At 57.5% G+C, this 25,428-nt stretch overlaps 2 protein-coding genes across 5 annotated transcripts in view; both read left to right on the forward strand.

The window, feature by feature from the left end:
- The window catches only part of STRN4 (striatin 4), a 26,334-nt gene extending 11,187 nt beyond the window's left edge, over nucleotides 1-15,147 (forward strand). For 3 of the 4 annotated variants that reach the window (XM_039509920.1, XM_039509923.1, XM_039509924.1), the window contains exons 6-18: nucleotides 240-396; nucleotides 1,854-2,004; nucleotides 4,185-4,298; nucleotides 4,599-4,717; nucleotides 7,086-7,261; nucleotides 7,787-7,834; nucleotides 8,551-8,672; nucleotides 9,152-9,319; nucleotides 10,125-10,265; nucleotides 10,696-10,794; nucleotides 11,616-11,702; nucleotides 12,296-12,484; nucleotides 12,594-15,147. In XM_039509920.1, the coding sequence (XP_039365854.1) occupies nucleotides 240-396; nucleotides 1,854-2,004; nucleotides 4,185-4,298; nucleotides 4,599-4,717; nucleotides 7,086-7,261; nucleotides 7,787-7,834; nucleotides 8,551-8,672; nucleotides 9,152-9,319; nucleotides 10,125-10,265; nucleotides 10,696-10,794; nucleotides 11,616-11,702; nucleotides 12,296-12,465 (1,552 nt within the window). In that variant the 3' untranslated portion in view covers nucleotides 12,466-12,484; nucleotides 12,594-15,147. The remainder of the gene's footprint in view (nucleotides 1-239; nucleotides 397-1,853; nucleotides 2,005-4,184; nucleotides 4,299-4,598; nucleotides 4,718-7,085; nucleotides 7,262-7,786; nucleotides 7,835-8,550; nucleotides 8,673-9,151; nucleotides 9,320-10,124; nucleotides 10,266-10,695; nucleotides 10,795-11,615; nucleotides 11,703-12,295; nucleotides 12,485-12,593) is intronic. The other variant, XM_039509922.1, reaches the window with a different exon arrangement.
- Nucleotides 15,148-21,444: 6,297 nt separating this feature from the next.
- The window catches only part of PRKD2 (protein kinase D2), a 32,708-nt gene continuing 28,724 nt past the window's right edge, over nucleotides 21,445-25,428 (forward strand). The window contains exon 1 of the mRNA XM_039510993.1: nucleotides 21,445-21,954. Within this exon, the coding sequence (XP_039366927.1) occupies nucleotides 21,721-21,954 (234 nt within the window). The 5' untranslated portion in view covers nucleotides 21,445-21,720. The remainder of the gene's footprint in view (nucleotides 21,955-25,428) is intronic.

The raw sequence follows: 25,428 nt of genomic DNA on the forward strand, positions 1-25,428 counted from the left end.
GCTGGTCCTAGCTGCTTCAGAGGAAGGTGTGACGGGAGACACCTATGGCATTACCTGCCCATGGAGGCAGTTAGAACTCAACTAGGGCCCTGAACCAGGGAGGTTTCTGTCCCTTCTCCCCGACTTCCACAATGCACCTGCTCTCCTTTCCCTCTGCCCAGTGGGCCATGCTGGGTCGGGGGGCCGCAGTGCAGCCTCGCTCTCTAACGCTGGCCTGGTATCGACTCTGCATCTGGCAGGAACGCTGGGAAGGAGACAAAGGACCGGATCAGCAGCTCGGTGATGGAGAAAATCCCCTTCCTCCAGAACTGCGAGGACGAGGACAGCGATGAAGAGGAAGATCTGGAAGGCCTTCCTCTCGAGACCCAGCGGCAGCACAAGAAACAGCGAGTAAAGGCAGGTCTTACGAGGACAGGAGAATGTCCCATTTCAGACATTAACATGTCCTGGGCCACTCTAACAAGCACTCCCAATAGGTTTCTGATGGCAGGGGCTGGGCATCAGAGCTCTTGGGTTCTCTGAGAGGAGAGTGTAGTGGATTGGTTAGAACAAGGATTCACTGGGAGTCAGGACTCCTGGGTTCTGTTCCTGGCTTTGCTACTGTCTCACTGCGTGGCCATGGGCCAATCCTGTCCATGTGCCTCTGTTTTCCCCAGCTGTATAACAAGGTTAATACACACTCGCCTTTGTAAAGTGCTTGATAAGCCTCTGCAGAAGAGGGCTATAAATGGACAAGTAACATAATGATCAGATCTCCTGTGTTTGCCTTGGCAGCCAGATAGGAAGTTGTCCCCTACTGTGGGTGGCGGGAGCTGTACATGAAAGCTTCCAGCAATGATAATTCTTGGCCTTCCTCTAGCATTTTCATCCAAGGATCTCAAAGTTCTTTAATTAATCCTCACACTCCGTCCTGCGGGGTGCACCACCATTTTGCCCATTTTACGGATGAGGGATGCGAGGCACAGAGCAGGGAAGTGACGTGCCCAGTCACGTGGTGAGCAATGACAGAGCTAGGGATAGAACCCAGGAGTCCTGATTCCCAGCAGCCTACCCTGCTCTAACCACTAGACACCCTCTCCTCCCAGAGGTGGGATTAGAACCTAGGCCTTCTGGCTGCCCCTGTGCTCTAACCATTGCCCCATATACCCTCTTTTTCTTGGTTCCCCTTCCCTTGCTGGTGGGGGAGTGGTGGTTTCTTCTGCAGGGTTCCCTTGTCCCCTTTCTACCGATCTCTGGCTGCTAATGAGATCCGTGCTGCAGCAGCAGCTGTGTGGCAGAGATTGCAGAGGGGTGGTCTGACCCCCACTGCCATAACACAGCGATGCCTTAAATGACTTCACCTTCCCACCTCCAGCCTGCCCCATGGTGAGGGACCTGCCGCCCCTGTGCTCAATCTGGGGGCATGGTAATGGGACAGCCAGAGAAGCCCTACGCCGTGTTAATGTCGGTGCACGCGCGTGTCCCAACACGCATGCGCAGAGCCCTGCGCTGTGCTCGTGCATATGAGCGGCTATTGGCCTTGTATAGAACAGTTAACCCTTTAGTGACTGAAGCCCTATGTGCACACTGCTCCCCCTAAGCACTTTGCCTGGAGAAAGGCAGCATCCTTCCCACGTGTGAAGATGTGCCTGGCCCTAACTAACCAGTAGTGATGGCTTTCCTTGCCCACGGTCTCGGATCTTCCTCCCCCAGCCCTCCTGTGTTGAACAGAATCTCCCTGGACCCCATCCCAGGTCTGGATCTATCAGTCCTGTGGGCTGGTGTCTCCGCGTTGTGTCCCCAGGCTGCGGGGAGCAGACTAAGCTTGGAGCCCTCCCCACCCTAGGCTAACTCTCTCCAGTCTGTGTTGCCAGCTTGCCACAAAGCCCCTGATGCCTGAGGTGGAGGATGAGGAGGATGATGAAGACTCTGAGGATGCCTTGAACGAGTTTGACTTCTTGGGCTCTGGGGAGAACGGCGAGGGCTCCGGGGACGCCCGGCGCACCGGGGACGGGAACGAGCTCGGTAATGGGAGTGTGTGGATAGGATCCTAGCGCTCCCAGCAGCCATCCCCACAGGACTGAGCCCTCCAGTCTGGTTCTGTGTGTCCATGTGATGGGGCTACCCCCTTTTCCTGCCCCCTTCTCTGCATGTCCCTGGGGGAGATCTTTTCCCAGCTCCTTACAGCCCACGTTAACCCTCGATGGGTGCAACTTACATCCGTGTGTCATCCAGACGAATTCCCCACCCACCTTTGTGGTGACATCCTTCAGGTATATGCAGCCAGCGACTTGTCCCCCCTACAGCTTCCTCGTAGCTTAGCCAAGCTGTGCACAGAGCACGTGGCTGCTGGGAGCCAGGATGCCTGGGTTCTATCTCTGGCTATGGGAAAGGACTGGGATATAATGGCTGGCCCAGGGGGGCTGGGACTCAGGTTCTATCCCCATCTCCGGTAGGGGAGTGGGAGTCTAGTGATTAGAGAAGGAAGGCTAGGAGTCAGGAAGACGAATACCTTTACCCTTAGCCACCTCCTGGATCATTTCTGTTTGTCAAACTCCCTCCGGATCGTTCATATCCTCCCGGGACCATGGTGCCTAGTACTGCCCGTAAATCCCAAGAGCCCTGTAAAGAGGAGCTGCCACCTCCCTTCCCTGGGATCCTTGTACACACTTCCCACTCCCCAGGATCTGTTGTGCGCTTTACTGCTGGGTCACACTGCAAATTCCTGTTTAACTTCCCAAACTGGGGAAGGTTTCTAGCAAGATGAGAGAGCCACTGACTCCCAATCTCTGCTGCAGGGATGTGGGGTTCCCTGCCCCCTTCCTCCTCCAGCTGTGCTCTGAGCTTTCAGAGGGGAAACACAGACTTCCCGCCAAGCACATTACTAGCAGCAGCCACTGTTCCCATGTCCGGTCGGGATGATCCTACTTTCCCCTCGGGGCTGCCCTCAACCAGCCTTCAGCAGGAAAGCACCGAGCAGCTGCACTTCCTCTGCAGGCTTGGATGGCATGAAACGTTCCTCCTCCCCCGTTCCCACACACACACATACAGTAGTCCATTCTCCCACCCCCACCAGTGATTCCAGCCTGGCTCCTGGCAGCTCCAGTTCCCGGCAGTGAAGCTGGTCCTAGCCCCTGGACCTGAACTCCATATGACATGAGCACCCTCTAGAGCTGCTATAACCTTGTGTTCTCAGAAATTTAACACTCTATTTTCCTCCTGGCTGCAATGGGCCATGCAGTGTCCCAGCCTGGAAGGAAAGCTTTCCTTTTAAATGGGCGTCGTCAGTTTCAAACCATGAGTCGAAGGCAGTTTTGGGCAGCAACGCTGGCTGCCGTGAGCATGTCACACCTGTCTTCTGCCCTCTACACTGGCAACCTGTTGAAATTGAATCTAGTTCATGGTCTCGGTCCTTATCTTCAAGGCACTCCATGACCTGGGCCCAGCCTATCTAAAAGAGGCTCCAGGGTGGGGAGCTTGGTCGATGACGCTGTTCCTCCAGCACCATGGAACTTTGTTACCATCAGGGTAAAGCCTGTCTGCACAGGAGACAGATCGTCCTCGGGGGCTGGTCCCAGACTGCGGAACAAACTCCCTCAGGAGCTAAGGACTATCTGAAATCTGCCCACCCTTTGCTCCCAGTGCCAGGAGCGCTGCTCCAACCAGGCTCCTCTAACAGAAACACAGAGCAGCATGGACATTTTAATAAACAACAACAAAACTTTACCAAAACAACCCACCCACACAATCCCCACCCCTCATGGGATAGAACGAACCACAGGGGAGAGGTGGTTATGATGTCAGTTACTGAGTGACTGAAAGGTGCCCTGATGTTACAGTGATGAGGGCGAGGTAAGAACCCCTATTGAACAGAATAGGTCCCAGGCCTGTTCCTTTGGTTCTTTTCCTCTTTGTAGATTCCCAGGCCAGAGGGACCATTGTGAGCATCTAGTGTGACCCCCTGCATAGCACAGGCCATAGGGCTTCACCGAATGAATTCCTCTTCTTGCATTTTTCTCTTTCCCCTGTGGCTGGGTGAAAGACTTCCACCAAGAACAGGGGAAGCAGTGGAACTGACAAATGCTGAGGGCATACCCAGGCTCAGTATATTTTAGGGGTCTGGTCCCAGAGAAGCTACCTGTCTCTTACCACGCTGCCAGGGCCTGGATTTTAACCTTCCTCCCTCATCTTTCCTTCCTCTGCAGAGAGCCGGAGAGTTAAGCTTCAAGGCATGCTTGCCGATCTCCGGGATGTTGATGGGCTCCCCCCTAAACCATCTATTCCATCTGCCATCTCCAATCATCCCAGGTCTCATGAAGGTAACAGCTAGTCCCTTTGTTCCCCTCCTGTTTCTGACTGTGGGGTGGAGATTGTGTTATGGAGGGGAGAAGGTGGGGGGGGTCCATCACGCTCAGGCTGTCATGTTCCTCAGATCTTCTTTGGACCTCTTCAAGCCAATCCCCAGTTACAGAGGCCCTACAGACTACCTCCCACCTTGGGGTGCCTCCAACATACCCTTCTCAAGCTTGGAATACTACCGTCTTTCCTCCAGTCGTAAACCCACTTCCACCTGGCACCTCTCCAGTTAGCCCTGAGCTTTGCCTCTTCTCCCCTTGCAGCAGGGTCGCTTGGCTTCTCCTCGGATGTGTTTATCATGGACACCATTGGCGGAGGGGAAGTAAGTCTGGGGGACCTGGCAGACCTGACCGTCACCAACGACAACGAGCTCACTTGTGACGTGAGTAGCCAGCGTCATCTCCTCGCCCCAGCTTTCCGAGGTGGCCCTTAGCCCAGGCTCCGTGAGCGTTAGTCAGTGCCGCCTGTGGTGCTAGGCATCCGTGGCACAGCACCACTCCGTGCACCCAGTACATCCCATTCCAGTGGGCTCTAATACCCAGCTGTCCTTTGCACTGACATCTGCCCATTGAGATGAGTCTAATGAGCCCCACAGGCTCGGAATCTGTTTGCCTCCTGGGGTCCCTGGGCAGAGCAGTGTCCAGGATTATCTCCTCCCATTCACCCCCTGGTTGGAATTAGCAGTCATGTCTCTCCGCAGACCTAGCTGCTGTCACCCCCAGCTTGGACTATGTTGTAATGCCCTCTGCAGGAAGTAACCTGAGGATCTCAGCTAGTGCAGAAGCCAGCTGCCTGCATGCTGAGGGGGGGAGTTCCATGCAGGGACCCCTGTGCTTTGGGGTCTGCGCTAGCTACTAGCTTATCTGGGTGTGGAACAGATGGGCAGACCACATGAGTGGGTCCTGTCTGACACAGATGCCCTCTTGCTCCATGTGCACCAGGCAGACAGTTGGGATCAGGCAGGACGTGTCTACTAGCAGTCCCCAGATGGGAACTCTAGTGGGGGTTAGGGGCGGGGCCTTCTCGGAGTCTGTCTGGGACATATGGAGCAAACTCTGATTCCTATGGGACCACCAGAACACCCTTCTGCATAGCCAGTGAACATACCAGTATGACCAGTCTCTGCTGGGTTGCTAGTTTCCCTTCCAAAAATGCAGCCGTTTTCCAGTGCAGGAAGGAGTACGAGGCCAGTTTGGGTTTCTTTCCTGCCTCTTTTAGCTCTTCTGACAAGAGTTTTGTTCTAATCCACCCCTGCTCTGTCCTGAGCATTCCCAGCGCCAGACCTGAGCGCATGGCTCCCAGGGCCAGACAGGAGGTAAACTCAACCTTGCTGCAGTGCAGGGGGGTGGACTAGAGGACCTCTTGGGATCCCTTCCAGCCCTGCAGCTCCATGATTCCATAAAAGGCCATGTTGCTGTTGGCATCAGCAAAAGTGTGTAACTGAACCTGTTGGGGTTGAGAGGAGCGATGGCTCAGCGGTTATGATTCTTGCCTGGGACTTGAGAGACTGATTCAAGTCCCTACTTTGCCTCACGATGTCTCTGTAACCTTGAGTGAGTCACTGCCTCAATTTACCCATCAGTGAAATTATTATTATTATTAATTATTAGGTGTATTATGTTAGGGCCTAGGAGCCCTAGTCATGGCCCAGGGCCACAATGTGCTAGGTGCTGTGCGAACAGAGGCAATAATAATAATACCCTGCTCTGCCCTGCCTCACAAGGGTGTTGAGAGGATAAATATTGTGAGGTGCTCTGATACCACAGGGATGGAGGCTATACAAGGACCCAGTGTAGTTAAGACAGGTGTGGTACTTAGCCAGAAGCAGGCAAATGCTTGGGATAATCACCCACAAGCAGAACATAAGAATGGCCATACTGGGTCAGACCAAAAGTCCATCTAGCCCAGTGTTCTGTCTTCTGATAGTGTCCAATGCCAGGTGCCTCGGAGGGAATGAACAGAACAGGTGATCATCACGTGATCCATCCCTTGTCACCCATTCCCAGCTTCTGGTAAACAGAGGCTATGGACACCATCCCTGCCCATCCTGGCTAATAGCCACTGATGGATCTATCCTCCAGGAGCTTATCTAGTTCTTTTTTTGAACCCTGTTATAGTGTTGGCCTTCACAACATCCTCTGGCAAGGAGTTCCATGGGTTGACAGTGTGTTGTGTGAAAAAATACTTTCTTTTGTTTGTTTTAAACCTGCTGCCTATTAATTTTATTTGATGACCCCTAGTTCTTGTGTTATGAGGAGGAGTAAATAACACTTCCTTATTTACTTTCTCCGCACCAGTCTGTCATATCCCCCCTTAATTGTCTCTTTTCCAAGCTGAAAAGTCCCAGTCTTATTAATCTCTCCTCATATGGCAGCTGTTCCATTATCTAATCATTTTTGTTGCCCTTTTCTGAACCTTTTCCAATTCCAATATATCTTTATTGAGATGCGGCCACATTTGCATGCAGTATTCAAGATGTGGGCGTACCATGGATTTATATAGAGGCGATATGATATTTTCTGTCTTATTATCTATCCCTTTCTTAATGATTCCCAACATTCGGTTTGCTTTTTTGACAACCACTGCACATTGAGTGGATGTTTTCAGAGAACTGCAGAGGATGTGCAGAGGTAGCCCGGATGCTGGTCCCTGTTGGGGTTCTTATTGGAAATGGACAGAGGTGGCTTGGCCCAGCTCAGAGGAGGAGGAGAGCATAGCTGTGCTCACGCGGCCTTGTTTTGTGTTTCCAGCTGTCAGATGGCAAAGACGCCTTTAAGAAGACCTGGAATCCCAAGTTCACGCTCCGGAGTCACTACGATGGGATCCGGGCCCTTGTTTTCCACCACACGGAGTCCGCGCTGGTCACTGCCTCTGAGGACGGCACGCTGAAGCTGTGGAACCTCCAGAAGACGGTTGCTGCCAAAAAGTAAGCCCCGCCTATAGCTGGGGAGTATGCCAGGCTCAGAAGGGCCAGCAGAAGGCGCTGCGTGGGGGAGGGCTGGGGAGGGTTTGCCAGGCAGATGCATTAACCGTACCCTGTAAAAACCAAATCTGGGGAAGGGAAAACATAAATACATCCACGTGTCTAAGGCATCTGCCAGCCAGCAGCCCCTAAAGGTTCCCCCCGGCATCCCACATCATGCTGCATGTGGGGCTGATTATTTTGGAATGAGGCGATGGGGAAGGAGAGCACTGCCAGCTGTTACCCTGATTTGTTCAGTTTGACGTGGGCACAAAAGGGTTAAAATCACAGCAGAATCCCCTCCCCTTCTCCCCTGATGCTGAGGGAAGGTCACACATTGAACCCTGGGACTTTCCACTGCGGGGTCCTGCGGTGTCCCTGAGCCAGGCCTGCTGGGCAGTAGAGTTTAAAGCATCAAGCCGTGCCAGCAGTGAGTGGGACCCAGGTGTCCGTCCCCCCTAACCTCGGCCCTTTCCTCTCCTGCCGCAGGAACGCTGCACTGGACGTGGAGCCGGTCTACGCTTTCCGGGCACACAGGTGGGTCCTGGGGTGTGAGGCTGATGCCTGGTACTGCTGCCCAAAGGGGTGTCTCCCCACCCATGTATTGATCCTAGGGTCCAGAATCTATGAGTAACTCTGGCTGGATCATCTCCCTAATGGACTCTGTGGGCCCAGAGAGCCAAGCCCGTGACCCTAGAGTCTGGATCCTTGGCCCCAGTGCAGCCTTTGGGATCAGACGGTGGAACCCTGCTCTCAGCAATCTGATTTAATGAAGGAGTGAGGCTTAAACCCACAGGAGATTGGGGCGAGAGGGTCAGGGCTAATCCTGAACCCCCAGCCGACCCACGAGTGCAGCTAGTGCAGCTCCTGTGTCCTGCAAGTTCATTAAACGACTCTGTCAGTCCACGAGCGACGAGCTGCTCAGTCCAGGCAGGTGCTGTCTGAAGTGCCAACTGAGCAGCATCATACTAGAGACGTTGCCACTAGAGGGTGCTCTGACTCCACAAACACCTTTCTGAAGCCCAGTGCTCAGATGGGCTCCACGCATCTGGGAGCTCCTTTCCCCTAGTGGGTGGCTGTGGTTGGCTCATCCTGTGTGGTTTGCACCCATGCTAGCTCCTTGGGAGAGTCTCTGTGAGTGTGGGGCAGAGAGGGGAAGCCCCATCCTACAGCTTTGGAAGTCCCCCTCCCCCATTCTTTGCCCCATTTCCTTCACCCTGCCCTTCATCTCTGTGGCCATCCCGTTTCTGCAGGGGTCCAGTGCTCTCTGTTGCCATGGGCTGTAACAGTGAATATTGCTACAGTGGAGGAACGGACACCAAGATCCGCTTCTGGAGGGTCCCGGATTTGAGCATGGATCCTTACGACAGTTATGGTGGGTGCAGGCAGCTGGCTGTCCGTCCTCTCCCCAGCAGTCCCTATGCACTGAGCAGACCCCAGAGTATCCAACCTGTCTCCTGACAGCTGGGAGGAAGGCAGAATGAGGCCCAAATGGGAGATTTTTGGTGATTTTCTGGGTGGTTTTGTCTCCCTGGGAGTTTTCCAGGGCGGCAGTGCTGGGGAGTGGGCGTGCCGGTGCCCAACAGAGGCCTGGGCTGGAACCTCTTCATGTGCTGATGGGCTGTACCTGATGTGTACAAGACTCAACAGGGTGCAATGGCTCTCGATTTTACCTGTGAAGACTACAGCTCCCAGCATGCACTGTGGCCTGGCCACTCCAGTGGAGGTGGAGCGCTGTATGCTGGGAACTCTCAGCTAGAGGAGGGCCCTGGGGCAAACTAGGGTGAGGCTCCCCAGCTGGGAGCCAGAATCCAGCGTGACCCCTCCTTGAGCCTGGCTTTGTTTCTGGCCCAGATCCAGGAGTCCTCAGCAACGTCCTGGAAGGCCACACGGATGCGATCTGGGGCCTGGCATTCAGCCCTTCCAAGAACCGCCTGGCTTCGTGTTCAGCAGATGGCACGGTCAGGATATGGGACCCTAGCGAGCACCCATCCTGCCTCAGCACCTACAACACGGAGCGTGGTGAGCGAACCCTACCCAGGGATTGCAGAGCCTGGCTGGGAAATGGGGGCCTCTTTGAGAGGATGTTCCCCACCAGATTAAGGCTTTGGGGGGTTAGAAACGGGATGGGGAGCTCCCTCTTCTTGGGTCAGTCTTGACCCCCGTGCCCTAGCACAGTGCTAGGGAATGCTGTGCTACAGTAGGTGGAAGGATGGCCCATTGGTTAGGCCACTAGCCTAGAACTTGGAAGACCTAGGTTCAAGTCCTTGCTCTGCCACAGACTGTCTGTGTGATCTTGGGCAAGTCACTTAGTCTTTCTGTGCCTTGGTTTCCCCATCTGTGTAATGGGGATTATAGGCCTGCTCTGCCTCATGGGCATTGTGAGGATAAATCCATTAAGGATTGTGAGACGCTCATATACTACAGAGATGGGGGGGGCACATATGTACCTTAGATAGGTGCCATCTAAAACGAGGGCCCTTCTCTCTTGTGGGCATTGAAGATCCCTTGGTAACTTCCCAAAAAGTCACAATGCTGCCTGATGCCCTGGTCAAATCCCAACTCAGGGAATGCTGTTCCGCCTCTCTAACAGACCTCTAGTTTCAGTTGGCTACAGGGCACTTCTTCACTTCCTGTCGTAAACTATGTGCTGTTGCTGTGTGCATGTGACATGCTCCAACTCGGAGGTGGCTGCATTTTGGTTGAGACCTGTGTGTTAGTGCGGTTGGAATGCTTTGCTCTGTCAGGCGCTACAGCAGGTGTGGTCTTGGCGCTGAAGCGTTGCTCCCATAAGGCGGCCGTCATTGTTCTGTGTCCCCTCCCGCAGAGTACGGAATCCCTACCTCTGTTGTGTTCGCCAGCACGGACCCTGCCCATGTTGTGGCCGCCTTCCGAACGGGCAACACGGTGCTGTATGACCTGGAGACCTCCCAGCCCATCCTGACGCTGGAATCCAAAGCCGCCACTGGTGAGTTGAGGCGACTCCTGTGTTCTAATCCCAGCTGTGGGAGGGGAGTGGGGTCTAGTGGTTAGAGCACAAGCGGGGAGGTTGGGAATCAGGACTCCTGGGTTCTGTTCAAAGCTCTTACTGATTTGCTGTGTGATGGTAGGCAAGTCACTGCCTCTCCCCGATTTCCTCCCTCCCCGCCGTGAAGTGTCCATTTCCCAGGCAGTGGTGAGGACCAGCACTTCAATTTGTACTGTGAGAGCCTTGACTGGATGGTGCTTCTCCAGCAGGAGGCGGTAGAGGGATGCACACAGGAAGGGTCAGGCCAGTTTAGCTGCTCTGGGAAGAGGGAGATGATTGGTTGGTCCTAGGCTGGCAGCTGCTCTGGTGGGACAGGGGGAGCATGGATGGTTCGGTAGTAACCTGCTCCCTCTCCCATGTTCTGACCCAGGATTCAGTCAAATCAATCACGTGGTGAGCCACCCGACACAGCCCGTCACCATCACGGCGCACGACGACCGAGGGATCCGCTTCTTGGACAACCGGACAGGTAGGGCAGCCATCTGGTGGCAGCTGGGACGGATCTGCAGCCTGCTGCCCCCTCCTCAGCCCCACCCCCTGGCAGGAAGGCTGCCAGCCCAAGCTCCTGGGGCGGAGAAGGGCCTTGCCGTTTCCCAGAGCTCCACCTCGTGGGGCCATTTCCCCACCGCCTTGAGGCTCTTGAGGGAGGGTGACATCACTGTGCTTTGGGGTCGTGCCTTGGGCATCCCCTGTCTGCTGGGGGTGGGAAGAGAGGCAGGTGGTGGTTATGGGGCCGTTTCCATTGAAATCCGTGATGCAGGGCCCAGCCCCTGCCGTGCCTCCTTCTCTCTATCCAGGGCACACGTGCAAGCCTCCCCATGCGCCCTTTGCAGGGAGACTCACCCATGATGTGATGGGATCGGCCCCCTCTCGAGGCCAGGCACCCCCTGCCTGGGGGCTCCTTCGTCCCCAGCTAATACATGTCCGTGTCCCTCCCAAGGACCAGTCTGCCCTCGAGCTCCCCTCGCCTGCCTTGAACAGACTGTGTCTACAGATCTGATGGCTCCCAGCCCTCTCCTGCTCACCCCCTGGGGGTGTCACTGTCTCCCCCCCCTTCCCCAGGAGGGTTCAATCCGCTCTCACCAGCCCGGGGGCCCCTCTGTGCCCTCCCCTAAGCGTGCTGCTACAAGACCCCCGTAGAGGGAGCTGCCTTTCCCATGCCCATGGGGGGAATCCAGCACTGTAAGCTACCCCACCCCTTGGGCTGTGGGGAGAGCACCTAGTGGTTGGAGCAGGCCCCAGGCATGAGCGGGAGCTGCCGTATTAAACCCTTCTCCTCTCCTTGCCTAGGGAAAGCCATCCACTCCATGGTCGCTCACTTGGATGCTGTCACCTGCCTCGCCGTGGACCCCAACGGGGTCTTCCTCATGTCTGGAAGTAAGTGTCTCTCTGCCCCACCCTGCTCCCCGTCTGCATGCATCTTGCCTGCTTTCCGCTTTGAAAGTCATCTGCGGGGGAGGGGGACAGTGATCCGGGGGTTCAAATCCAATGGGGATCAAAAATCTTTCCTGTCCGCGTGGCACCCGCCATTGCCGCTGGCATGAATAGACCTGCCCTCTTGGCTGCATCAGAGGGGCTGAGGACTGAATGGGTCATGGGGGCTGGGCTCTTCTCTCCCACCCCTGTCCCTCCAGTGCAGGGAGCAGTGTGGGCACACTTGGCCTGGCACTGCCCATGCTGGGCGTGTTCAGTGGGAAGTGGATCCAGAATCCAGCACTAAGTGCAGTAAACAAGTGACCCAGAGTGTCAGGAGGGGGAGGTCTGGACTTTGCTGGCTGGGCTTTGAGGGAAGAGCAGGGAAATGGGAACCAGGACTCCTGGGTTCTGTGCCCAGCTCTGGGAGGGGAGTGGGGTCTAGTGGTTAGAGCAGGGGGGCTGGGAGCCAGGACTCCTGGGTTCTATTCCCGACTCTGTGGGCGAGTGTCTTTTCCCCTCGACCCTGGGTGACCCTTCTCTGCTGGCTCTCCCAGGCCACGACTGCTCTCTGCGCCTCTGGAACCTGGACAACAAGACGTGCGTGCAGGAGATCACGGCCCACCGCAAGAAGCACGAGGAGGCCATCCACGCTGTGGCCTTCCACCCTAGCAAGGCCCTGATCGCCAGTGCCGGGGCCGACGCCCTGGCCAAGGTCTTTGTATGAGCAGCGGAGGATCCTGCAGGTGAGCTGGGGCTGCGGGACAGGGCAGTGCCGGAGCGGGAGGCCAGAAGCCCCTCCCAACCCTGCTCTCTCACCTGCCACCGGCCTGCTCCTCTTGTGTCTCCCAACAGGTGGGTCCCCGGGACTCTCCAGAGGTGCTAACCCCGTCTGGCGATGAGCGTATCCCCCCCACCTCCCCACAGCTCAGGACCTGCTGCCAAGGGGCGGCTCTTCTCACCCAGTGGAGTGACATGGACGTGTGTGGCTGGGGAGGGTGGGCAGGGGAGGATGACAACCCCGTGACCGCCCCTTCCTGTGCCCTCAGGGCCCAGCAGCCAGATTCTGGAATGTTTTCTGCTTGTTTCAAGGTCGCCTGGTTTTATTTCCCAGCCAGCGAGTGGAAAGTGTTCAGGGCCAGGCACGGCTAATGGCAGGGAGGGGCTGGGCCCGGGCCCAGCTGTTCCATGACGTTGGGCACTCGTCCCCTCCCCAGCACCAGTACAGCCCTCGCTGCCCCTAACTCCCCTGGGCAAGGCTCTGCCAGGCCACAAAGTAACCCCCGGACCTTTAGGGTTCACAAACCCACCAGAACTGTCTCCTGGCCTCTTCCTTTCCTCCCTGAGCTGTCCCCTGCCAGCCCCTTGCAGAGCCCCAGCCGAGCTGCCCCTGCCGGCTGATGCCAGGGCCGTCAGCAGTAGGGGTTTGGGGGCTGGAGAGCCAGGGAGAGGGGGCACTGAGTGGAAGAGGGGGCCAGCTGGGAGGTTGCTCAGATGGACCTGGAATAAGAGGCCCCATTGCGCTGGGTCAAGCCAGGAAGGTTACTTCCCGTGGGGAGCAGGGTGGGGGTAGCGAGGCAGTTCCCAGGCTGCTGCCCGCACAGGCGAGTGACTGGGACAGGGGGACGGGACTCACACCCAGGAGTTACAGCGTTGACAGTGGAGGGGCTGATGGGTGCTGCCCTCTCTTCTCACCCCTGCAGGGGGCAGCGCTGCTGGGCCTGATGCGGAGTGTTTGGTCTCCAGGGCTGCTGCTGCCCTCATCCCAGTTTGCAGGCCAGCCAGCCAGCCTCCCGTGGCAGATCTCCTCGTCCTGCCCCTGGCCTGCTTGGCGCTGCCCTGGATCCCGACCCCATCAGGTCCTTGGGGGTGGGGAGGAAGCAGCCCTCGGCCTCCTTGGCTTCCTACCTTATTGTAGCAATAATCCCTTCCCGTGAGGGGAGGGGGTCTCCGGGCAGGCGGCTCCTGTGTGACACTACTGCTCCCTTAGCACAGGGGTGCGTGCCTGCCCTGTGATGGGAGCTCCATTCATCCACGAACGGTTCTCCTGCCCTCCGACTGCAGCCTGGTTCTCAGCCCATCCCCAGCGCAGTCCGGGCAGAGCCTGGCATCTGGAGTGCTCCCCCCAGAACACTAAACCCCCCATGCTGTTCCCAGCGGGCAAGGCCATCTTTGCCAGGACTGGACACCAGCGGTGTTACCTGGGATGGCTGCATCGGTCAAACACTCCCCCCAGAGCAAGCCAGTGCCAGCAGGCCGGGCGTTCCCCTGGCAAGGGTTGGACACAGCCATGCACGGAGCCTTATGGGTCCCACGGCGCTCAGAGCCGGTTTGCGGTAGAGTCACCCTCACCATCACCCCAGCAATAAAGGCCACATTCCCGGGGCTCCAATGCCTTGACCCACCCCCAGCTTGCTAACGTCACCTAGACTGCTAACCTGCTTGAAAGGCAGTGGGGTCTAATGGTTAGGACAGAGGGCCTGCTGGGAGTCAGGACTCCGGGGTTCTGTTCCCACTCCTTGGGGAAGTCACTTCCCTCCTGGCATCTCCCTTTCCCTGTCCTCCCTGCCCCCTGCTTGCAAAGTGCATGGTGCCGTTGAGCGGCCGAGGGTTACCCTCGCCACATCAGGAACCATCTCTGCAGGGGTGATGTCCCCGCTTTGGCTTGGACACTAACCCATCGCGCCGTGGGGTGCCCCCTGGAGCCTGTGCCTTGTCACGGGATTCTGCATGAAGCAGTGACGCCCCCAGGAGCCAGACCGATGACGGGGGGCTAAAAGAGAAATGTTAGCTTTGATCGCAGGGCTCTCAAACCTCTCCAGTGGGGTGGGGGCTGATTCCACCATGGCCAGAGGGGTGCAGATCCCTGCCCCCTGGTTGGTATCCCCTGCCATCTCTTCTTCATTTCGTCTTCTCGCCTGTAACAAAGAAAAACTCCTTGTATATTCTGTACAAATGAAATCCGATTGCAACTGAACCCAGAGACACCTAAAGGGCTGAAGCTCAAGTGACTACAAACCATGTTATCACTGTGTGATAGTCTCTACCGCTGGCATTTTCAAACCGACTAGCGATTGTGGGGTGCCAGCTCTAAAGGGGGGTGTTGCTGAGCCAGCTGCCCTCTGGCAATCAGGCCCCGTTAGGCCACGTCGAGGCAGGGGAGCTGCCCAAGAAATCAGATCGCTAGCCGCTCTTGAAAACCTCGGCCTACGTCCCCAATATACTGTATGTATCGGTGTGCTGTATTTATCCAAACTGAGAGCACTCGCCTTTTTAATGCGGATTAACTTTTTATTGTATATTTATTTGACCTCTTTGGGTTTTTTTTTTTTTTTTTGTCCTGTTTAATCACAAGACTGAATCGTATGTGAAAAAAATCTGCCTCAATAAACCCCCTTTGGAATAAGAAGCAGGTTCTTCCCCCTCCTTGTCGCTGCATTGGGCTAGGTCTATGCAGCATTCATTGGTACAGATGGGGGCACACACTCACTCCCCTGCTGAAATGCAGCCACCTCTGGGGCGCATCGTGTAGTGATGTCGCACAGAGTAGGTCAGGATCAGTTTAGGATAGGAAGTGAAGGAGAATCTGTTATCCCATTGACACTGCAGGGGAATCATCCAAGCTGGGCTCTGCCCTGCACCTCAGGTTTGACGCTGACTCGTGGGTGGAGGGTGGTGGGGAACAGGACATGCCCTGGGAACTGCAGTGAGCGCAAGGTTTCAGGTTTAGGTCTGTCTGGCTGTGCCTCCAGCAGCACAGCACAGCACCCGCTAGTGCCCAATGCACCACTTCCTGAGGTTTCCGGGACCCCTCCCAACCAAGCCCTGACCCTGCTCAGACCCTGGTGCGGGGCAGCTGCTGCAGGCCCCCTGCGTAGCACGTGGTTTGTCTCCTGTGTGCCTCTGCTCAGACATGAGCCTTTCCCAGGGACAGCATTCTGTGCCTTCTTCCAAAGGGGTCCAACTCCAGAAGGGTCATTTGCTAAAGTATCGGGGATTTGCTTTGCCTGGAGCCAGGAAACTGGGCTCGAGGAGCCTGATCCAGAGTCGCAGGGAGGATGGAGAGGGATTGGGCTAGATCTGTGATCTGCAGCAGGGCAAAGGGGATCCCAGGCAGATGGGCTGTTAATCGGAACTGGCCTGGGGTGTGTGAGACAGGACATCCGTCTAGATGGGCCTGATGGTCTGAGCTGGTGGGGATGGGGGGAGATACTGGACATTCAAGATTTGCGATATTAAAACAAAATGAATGTGACAGATCCCGCTCTGCACTGCTCGCTCCGCCGCATGGGGCCCCATTTCCCATCCCGCGGGGCCTGTCAGAGCCCCCCTCTCTTCCCTGGAGTTACAGTATTTGCCTTCCTGCAGCCTCAGAGAGGGCCCCCAAGACTTGGCTTCCAGGCCCAAGAGTGACTCGCAGGGGTTTGTATGGTTGGGGCAGCGAGAGCCCAGCTGACGCTCCCCAGCGCAGGCACAGGATCAGCTCAGCGGGATGCCACTCGCTTGGCAGAGAAGCTCCCCCCTAGGGATGGGAGAGGGGTGATATCAGCCCCCCTCTCCAAACCTGCCCTCGAGACCGCACCACTAGCAGCTTCCCGGAGCCCATTGCAATGGGAGTAACTCCACCTGCATCTATCTCCCCTGGCCGATGTTACCGTGACCCTGCAGCGCACCCACCCCCAGCTGGGAGCGGCGCCTGGTCCCCAGCACCGGGGCTTGTTTCAAACCAAAGTGGAGCTGGATGGTAATGAATGGGCGTTTACCTGATAGCCCACAGGTGGCTGCCGTTAGGCCCCTGCCAGGCTTCCAGCATTGCAGAGGAGAGTGAGGTGAGCCCGATTGACTCCTTCTGTGGCCCGGAGCAGAGCTCCCTTGTGGAAGGGACTCGGGGGGCGAAAGGGGCTGCAGAGGCAGCTGTTGGGAGAGACATTGTCATGGGCACATAGTCTCTCGACAGGAGAAGAGGGTGTGTACGTGGGGGGAGGGAGTCTCTGTGCCCTATTGTGACTCGGCTGGTGCCGGCAGGGTCCCCCCATGCTCCCAGAGGAGCAGGTAGGTGCTGAGACCCCAGCCTCCCCCCCGCCAAAAGGTAGGGAGCAGCGAGAGGGCCCAGCCCTCCCAAGGAATAGTGGTAATGGATCTCCGGAAGATAGCTCTTGTGAAGGGGGGTGGGGGACAGGGGCGGTGGAGGGCTTTGGTGGGAGTGTCCCAAGGGCCCTCAACTGCCTTCATCTGGCCTTGCTTGGGTGTCTCGGAGATGGACTCTGGTTGTCATCTAGGGGCTGAAATCTGCTGGGCCCCTTGAGCTGATGGCCCCTGGACATGTGGGTCTGGGAGGTTGTTCTCGGGGTGGTGGTGGCTCTTCGCAGCAGGGGCTGTCTCTGTTCTGTGTTTGTACAGCCCCTAGCACAATGTGGCCTGGTCCGGGACTGGTGCTCCGAGGCGCTACCATAATACACCTAATAGCAATAAAAATGTACAGCCCCTAGCACAAAAGGTGCTTGGTGTTTACATCTGGAGTGCCTAGCCATTACTGTAATACACCTAATAGCAGTGAAAAAATCGCTAGCCCTTAGCTCAATGGGGTCCTGGTCCATGAGGTGCTACCGTAATACATCTAATAATAATGGGGAGCTGACTTGGTGCTTGTGCCTTGATCCCATGCATAAGACTGTTTCCCCTGGGATTGGCTGGGAGGGTGGGGAAGATGTTAGCTTCCTAAAGGCTTGGCTGTGCCTAGAGCTCAGGGGCAGGTGTCTCTCAAGGCCCTGATTTCTGGAGGGGCTGAGCCCCCCCAAAGCTAATGGGAGCTGCAGGCGCTCAGGGCCAAAGTTTCCCTCCCCCATGCTGGGCTGAGGAGCTCTGTAAGGTTTATTTATATGACTGGATTGTTTGATTGTTTTTTAGTAGCTTTGAATTTTGCTTTCAGCCGCGGCTGCCAGGAAACTTCCCGGACCATACACAAGTACACCCACCCACGTCTTGCATTTATTTCCAAGAAGCAAAAGTTCCTCAGAAAAGAGGTGGAACTGGTTTTGAACCAGCCAACCTGGGGGCAGGCTGGGACGAATGGAAAAACTCCCGCCCCCTAAGTCCCCATCAAAGATGCCCCGCTTCCCGTTATGTTCCTCCTAATGTTTATTTAATGGCGATGCTCCTTTTTCTAAATATGGGAGAGCTCCCCAAATTGGGTAAGGATCAGGGAACAGCAGGGGGGCCTGTGGGGCAAGGCTCGAGAGGCCTCAGCAGAGCTGTATGTGTGGGGAGATCAGGGCTGGGCTAGCAGAGGGCTGTGGGTCGGGCTGGATGGGCAGCGATAGAGCTGGGGGGGAGCCCAGGGGCTGGGGGATAGAGGGGCAGCGATTGAGCTGCGGGATAGAGGGGCTGTGAGATAGAGGGGCAGCGATGGAGCTGGGCAGGAGGAGGCCAGGGGGCTGTGGGTCGGGATTGAGGGCACGGGCAGAGCTGCCCTTTGGCTGGCATGGGCCAGTTCCTTCCCAGGGCTGTTGGCGGCCATCTGCTTTGTGACTGCAGCCTGGGGCCCCTTCCCGCCACCGTTTGCGTTGGCGGTGGCTGGGGGTGGGGCTGCCGGGGGAAGCACCTGCAGAACCTGCCCAGAACAAAGCCCCTCTCATCCCGCACCCAAACCGGCCTAGGCCTGGCTGCATGCAGGGCAGGAAAGCCCAGCCTGCCCTCAATCCGCTTTGAGGCTCCTGAGAGGGTGCGGCCTGGTCTGCTCTTTCCCATGTAAACAGGGCGGGGCTGGGGCTGTAAGGCTCCGAGAGCCCCTGGCAGAACTCCCAGCAACTCTGCAAGCCATCTGCTCAAAGACCACACATTGCACACACACATGAACATGCACAAACATGCACTGCACATGCACGAACACGCATTGCACATAAATGAAAATACTTTGTACATGCATTGCATACGCATGAACGCACATTACACCCACATGCCCCATACACAGAGGCACATGCACTGTGCATACCATCGTGCAGAAACGTGCACATTTGAGAACACACAATCACACACCCAGGCACGCGTGTGTGCCCCACAAACCGTCGTGTCCGCCAACGCACGGCAGCCCGTGCACAGCTGCCCATGCTTGACTGCATGCACACCCCCGCCAGATACGCCAGCAGGACGGGGCGCCTGCACCTGCGTACCCACCCTCACCTGCTCACCCCCACGCAGGGGCGTGAGCTGGGGCAGCGCCCCTGCCCGCTGGGGCCTGCGGCTGGGTGCCAGGATGGCCTGGCTGTAGCTGACACGCCCCGGGTGGCTGGGTCGGAATGCTGCCCAACCTGTCAGGGTGGTGCGGGGCCCGGGCAGGAAGATGACTCTGCTCAGCTTCCCCTTGCCCGGGGCAGCTGCCGCTCTGGCTCTGCATGGCCAAGTCTCCATTACTCCTCCCAGCAGTGGCTGGGAGCCCTCTCCTTAGGGCCCCTTCCTATACCCCTCCCTCCTGCTTCCAGTGCCATTAGCTAATAATCCCCAGGGCACAATTAAGGAGCGAATTCTACTCCTCCCACCCCCTTCCCAGTGCCTACTCAGGAGCGGATAGGGACAAATCAGCCCTTTCTGGTCTGACTCCTCCCTACTTTGATTGGCAGCTCTTTGGGGCAGGAACTGGCTTTGTGTTCTGTGTCTGTACAGCGCCTGGCACAATGGGGTCCTGGGCCGGGGCTGGCGCACCTACCCAATACTTGAATAAAGCTAAAAGCAGTAAGAATGGACGGCGCCTAGCACGACAGGGTCCTGGGGCATGGCCCAGGGAGCTGGGACTCGGGAGACCTGGGTTCTGTCCCCAGCTCTGCCCTGCTGGGTGAGTCACTTCCCTGCTTGGTGCCTCAGTTTCTCCATCTAAAATAGGGAGAACGATGCTGACACCTGGCTTTGAGCTGGCTGGCTGGCAAACAGTACAGAAGAGCCGGGGAGTGACAGGTTGTGGGCAGCTCCGTGCCAGCCTGTGTCAATGCTGTTCATTCTGCAAATATTTGGCTGCCCTAGACTGGAATAGCGTGTTTGGTTCCGGAGCTGACACATAGCAGGGGCCAGAGCAGAGTAGAAACCAGGAAGACTGAAAGAGGTGTCAGTCCACATCCAGATCGGGCTGACCCGGGAGTTCGTCCTGCTCCCCGGGGCCTCAGACCTGGCTCATGTCCAGCGGCCGGCATGCTCCACCTCTGACAATGTTTGAATCCAGGCGGTTTTCAGACAGATCTGCTCTAGGAATTATTGTGGGGACGTTCTCTGGCCTTGGGATCTATGAAAATCCTCCTGTTGCAGGGCCTGAACCAAAGTCTCTGTGATGGGGTCAAGAGGTAACTTCCCTGCTGGGCAGGTTATTCCTTCATTGCCCACCAGGGGGCACCTTCCTCTGCAACTGCTGGTACCAGGGCACTGAAGGAGACGGGATACCAGGGTAGATGGGCCTTTGGGCTAATCCCTACTTCCTTCCCCTTATGCAAACTGGCTTCTCGCTCAGCAGGGCTCATGGTGGGAACATCCCCCAGGCCCTCTGCTCTGTCCCCTCCCAGGCCTAGGCAGTCACGGCTCCTGCCCCCAGGTCTCTGGGGTGTGGGTGGGGGAGCTCCCAGCCCCTCCAGCACTCGGTGGCAGGATGTTAGTCTTAGGCAGGCCACGCAGAGACGAGAGCAGCAGTGAGTGGTTCTTCTGAGCCCTGGAGGGGGAGTAGGGATTCTGTGTCCACCTCCCTTCCTCCCCTTGCCACCTTCCTGGGGAAAGGGGGAGGGGGCATGGGGACCCAGAGGCAGGGGTCCCCGATGGGGAAGCTTGTTCTCAGGATGGTCACATCAGAACAACTTCCAGGGTCGTGGATGTGTTGACAAGTGCCAGGTACAGATGTGCAACCCCATGCCCCTACATGTTTGTGCAAGCGTGCTCCTGCGCATGCGTGTGCCAACTCGTGGACAAACACACACTGCACACAGACATGAGCAAACACCTCTGCAACCATGCGCCCAACCGGCAACTCTGCAAACACGCTGGTATCACACACATGGGCTGGAGCAGATCAGAGAATCTGGCCTCTTGTCTCTCTCCTCCTCACGCCTAGCACTGGCCCCTGCCTTGTCCCCCGCGCTCTCCCCACTGAGGTCAGGGCCTGAGAGCCTTCTCCTCTGCAGCCCCTACCCCTCCCTGGACTCGCTTGGCTGCAGCCCGTCTCCCCCCTCCTTCTAGGGATGCCCGGGGAGAGGCAGAAGGGTGCAGGCAGGACCCCAAACCACAGGCAGAGGGATCAGGCTCCCTGGTGCCAGCAGGGGGCGCTCTCCCCAGCGTGGGGAGGGGGCACTGACAGCGCAGAGGGGAGAGAGGGGTCCCAGCAGGGGGCGCTTTCTCTAGGGCAGCGGGGCACGGACGGGGTGGGATGTGGGGGGGATCCCAGCAGAAGGGGGAACACAGGAGAGTGGATTGTCCGCTGCCCCCCCAGCGCCTTGTTTAGTGGGGGACTCCAATCACCCATGGAGACAGATGGGGCGGGCTGCCCCCCAGCAGCTCCAGTGGGGGACAGCAGGAGAAGTGGGGGGGTGGCTGGGGCGCCCCGCCGCGCTCTCCCGGGGCGGGGTGTGGAGAGAGGTGGCGGGGGAAGAGTCGTCTGACTTCATCCCCGGAGCTCGCCATTGGCCCCGTGGCCCGTCACTCACGGCACTTCCTCCTCAGTCCCGGCCGCCCGTAAAGTTTGAGGGGAAGAAAAAGAAAGAAGCGGCGGAGGAGAGCGAGAGGCGCCGGCCGGGTCCCCGTGCGCCCCCGGCCGTGCCACCACCCGTGCGCCCCGGCCGTGCGCCCCCAGCCGTGCCAGCGCCCGTGCGCCCCGGCCGTGCGCCCCCGCTGGCCAGCTCCCGTGCGCCGCGCCCCTCCGGGATGCGCTGCCCCCTTCGGATGTGACAGCCAGACCCGGACGCCTGGGCTCGGGGTGCAGGGGCGGGGGAGTCTGTGCGTCTCTCCGGGGGGCTCCATGGCCTCCTCACCGGCCTGCGCCGGCCCCCCGGCTCTCCCCTCTTCCCCCGGGACCTCGGGAGGCTGCCTGGCCGCCCTGGAGCCCGCGCCGCTGGCGCCTGGGTCCTGCGCCGCTTGCCAAGGGGTCTCGTTCCACCTCCAGATCGGGCTGACCCGGGAGTTCGTCCTGCTCCCCGCGGCCTCGGACCTGGCTCATGTTAAGCAGCTGGCGTGCTCCATAGTGGATCAGAAGGTAAAGTGGGGGAAGGGAGCGCGACGGGGCGGGTGTGGGGCGGTCTGGGGGGCAGGCGCTGCCGGAGGGACCAGATAACTCCGGGCCCAAGAGGCGGGAGAGGCTCCATCGCTCTGTGTGTGTGTAATTGTGTCTAGATCGTCCTGTGTGTGTGTTTGTGTATCTAAATTGGTGTGGGTGTGGGTGTGTGAGGCCATGTGTGATTGCATGTTGTGTGTATGCGAATGTGGTGTGTGTGTGTGTGTATGATTGTGGTGTGTGACTGCGATTGCATGTTGTGTGTATGATTGCGGGGTCTGTGTGTGACTGCGATTGTGTGTTGTATGATTGCGTGTCTGTATTCTGATTGTGTGTTGTGTGTATGATTTTGGTGTGTGTGTATGACTCTGTGCGATTGTGCGTTGTGTGTATGATTGTGGTGCATGTGGCAAGAGTTGTTTGCATGACTGTGTCTCTGTATCAATTAATGTGTGTGCCTGGAATTGCGTGTGTCCACATGGGTGTGTGTCTGGGAGCCTGCCTGTATCAGCTGCGTGGGCTGGGAAGGGTTAACTGCAGTTGTGGTGTTTTGATGCGGTACTGTGCATGGTGGAGGGACAGGCAGGCCTGGGACGCGGGTCGATGGGGAAGGAAGTGGGGTGCAGAGGGGAGGTGGGAAGCTGTGTGGCGATAGATAGGGTAGTGAAGCCGTGCTCTGGGTTGGAGCTGGGTCCCATCTCTGCCCGACGGGAGGGTGGGGGTTTCATTTGGTTGGAAATGGCAACTTTTGAGGTTTAAGCTCCGAGTTCGGCGCTCCTCATCCTCCCCCAGATAAGGGAGTCCTCTGGCCCCCGCTCCCCAAAACATCAGAACTTTAACCAACCAGTGGAAACTCTGCCCGTGGCTCCTTGCCTGACAGGAAAGGGATGAGTTTTTCCAGCTCCCAGAGGCCCAGCTGGGTTCAAGGAGGCCCGTGGGACGAGGCAGACCTGAGGGGACCCCTCCATCGCTAGTGTCCTTCTCCCCTTCACCTGGTATCTTGGGGCACAGGCTGTGGAGGCCTAAAGGGACGGGGAGCAGAGGGATGCATCCCGAACCTGATTCATGCCTCCCCTGTCCAAACGCCGTGCTGTGGGGGCTACCTTTCCAGTTGAAGCTGCAGTCCCTGCACGGGAGCCACCAGGGCCGGGAAGCAGGGGAGACCCCACCGGCTGAGGATGAGTTTTCCCCCCGAGCTGTCTGGGGAAAGGGCCCCATCTCCCTCTGCTGGATCTCCTTGCTGGACCCAAGTTATACCCTGTCCCAGAGCCTGGGCAAGAAGCTACTTAGTGCCAGAGCCGATCCAGATCACTAGCCCTTGAATTGGTTAAGCCCCGAGGCTTTGGACACAGTAGTTTCTGGTGAGAGGGGTGGGGTGGGAACAGATGCCCCAGTGTCAGAGAGCCCTTTTGTGGGGTTTAGGGAGATGTCCCCCTGGGGGTGCAGTGCACTCATGGGGGGGAAACACGGGACAGGAAGGGCACTGTGGATGTGAGGCATGCAAGGCGGGGAGGGCGCTAACTATAGGGGGCATGGGAGGGATCCAGCCAAAGAGTAAACGGGGGCAGCTCTTGGATGAGAGACCTCAGAGATGTGCAGGAAGAGGCATTGGGGTCAAGTGGGAAGGGCACAGGATTGGGAGCCAGGACTCCTGAGTTCTAGCCCCAGCTGTGGGAGGGAAGTGGAGGCTAGTGGTTAGAGCAGGGGGGAGGGGCTAGATGTCTGGACTCCTGGGTTCTGCCTCCCAGCTCTGGGGTTTAATGTGGCCTTGCATTCACACAGGAGGCTGTAAGGCCTTGGGCAAGTCACATCCTCTCTCACTCTGCTCTCCCTGTTCTCTACTGGGCTTTGAGATCCACGGATGCTGTTGAAGAGTTGTGTTACTATCTATAGGGGGCACTCTCCCTTGGATGCAGTCTAGGGGCATCGCCTGGAGTCCCCAGGCAGAGATCAGCCCCAGCCCGGTGCTAGGGGTTAGGGTGCTGCTGGAGGCTCTGGCTGCTATAGGAAATGCAAAAGCAAGGCCATGATTGCTTGGGGTTATTAAAGCTCCCACAGCTGCTTTTGACAAGGGAAGGGCTCTTAGCTCAGGTCTCCCGGCTAAATTCCAGTCTGGGTAATTGTCTTCCACTTCTGTAAATTCCTGCCTGTAGTTTCAGTTTGGCTCATGCTTCACTTCCTCCGTTCTGAACCATAGAGAGTTTGTGTGGCTGATAAAGAGCTGCTGCGCCTCACCCCAGAGGTGGCTGCATTTCAGTGCTGGGTGGTGGAGCCCTGTATAGATATTCACCATGCTCCACCCCAAAGGTGGCTTCATTTCAGTGCCCAGTGTTTACATTTTGCTTGGTGCTTTGTGGCTCCTCCAGGGCCTGTAGAAATCTGAGCGTGCTGGTTACTAGGCCTTGCCCTGATGTTGATCTAGCCTTGAATAGAGGGCTGGTCCCTGATGCGTGAGCTGGCCCGGAGAAGAGCTCCCTCCCTTCGGGTTTATTGCCTGCTGTTATGTGCCTGCTTCCTGCAGATCAGTAACAGTTTTGGCAGCAGCTGGGAGAAGGGAAAGCGTGACTCAGGGGTTAACCCTTGGCTGGCCAGCCCCAGAGGAGGAGAAACAGGCTGGGTTTGACCATCCCGGCTCTTTGGGGATGCCCTTGAGGGAGCCAGCTGGCGGCATAACAGGGGTGTGTGCGATTGTTCCCACTTCCCCTGTGGTTGGCTCAGGCTGCCTCAATCACCGCCCCCCCCCCCCCCGCAAGTCTTCTCTTCTGGTGGGTCTACAAGGGGAGCAGAATGGGGCATCAGAGTCACTCCCCCCTGCTCTCGTGAGACACCTCCTGCCCCCCAGACCTGCCTCCCTAGCTGGAAATCCATCCCCTACCTCCAGAGACAGAGGGAGGGAGACAGGCTGCTCCCCCAGGCCTGCACTGGGGTGTGGTATCACAGGGGGGCTGGGATCCACCCCCTGCAACCCTGGGAAGGCCCGTAGGGGTGGTGGAGAGGGGATTCACCAGGCTACAGCTGCTTTTGTCTCTTAGGAGGCTGCCATGCTCCACCCCAGAGGGGGCTGCATTTCGGTGCTTGGAAGAGATTCCCCATAGCTTACCAGGGACAAGGCGTGAACTGTGTGTGCATACTGCCCATCCCCCCCCCGATCAGTTGTCCGCATTTTGGAACAGGGACTGTCTTTCTGTTCTGTGCCAAGCGCTGCACAGACACAGGGCCGGGGCTGTGGCTGGGCTCCTAGGCACTACCGCAATACAGCTAATAGCAATAAAAATGTACAGCGCCTAACGCAGTGAGGTCCTGGTCCAGGAGTGGGGCACCTAGATACTACCATAATACATCTAATAGTTATACAATGCAATACAGAGTAATACAGCCTCTAGCATAATGGGGTCCTGGTGTGTGACTGGGTGCTACCATAATACACCTAATAATTAGGATCACCTGGGCATTGGC

The sequence above is a fragment of the Mauremys reevesii genome, linkage group 22, assembly GCF_016161935.1.
Source record: "Mauremys reevesii isolate NIE-2019 linkage group 22, ASM1616193v1, whole genome shotgun sequence".
In the NCBI taxonomy this organism is placed as follows: Eukaryota; Metazoa; Chordata; order Testudines; family Geoemydidae; genus Mauremys; species Mauremys reevesii.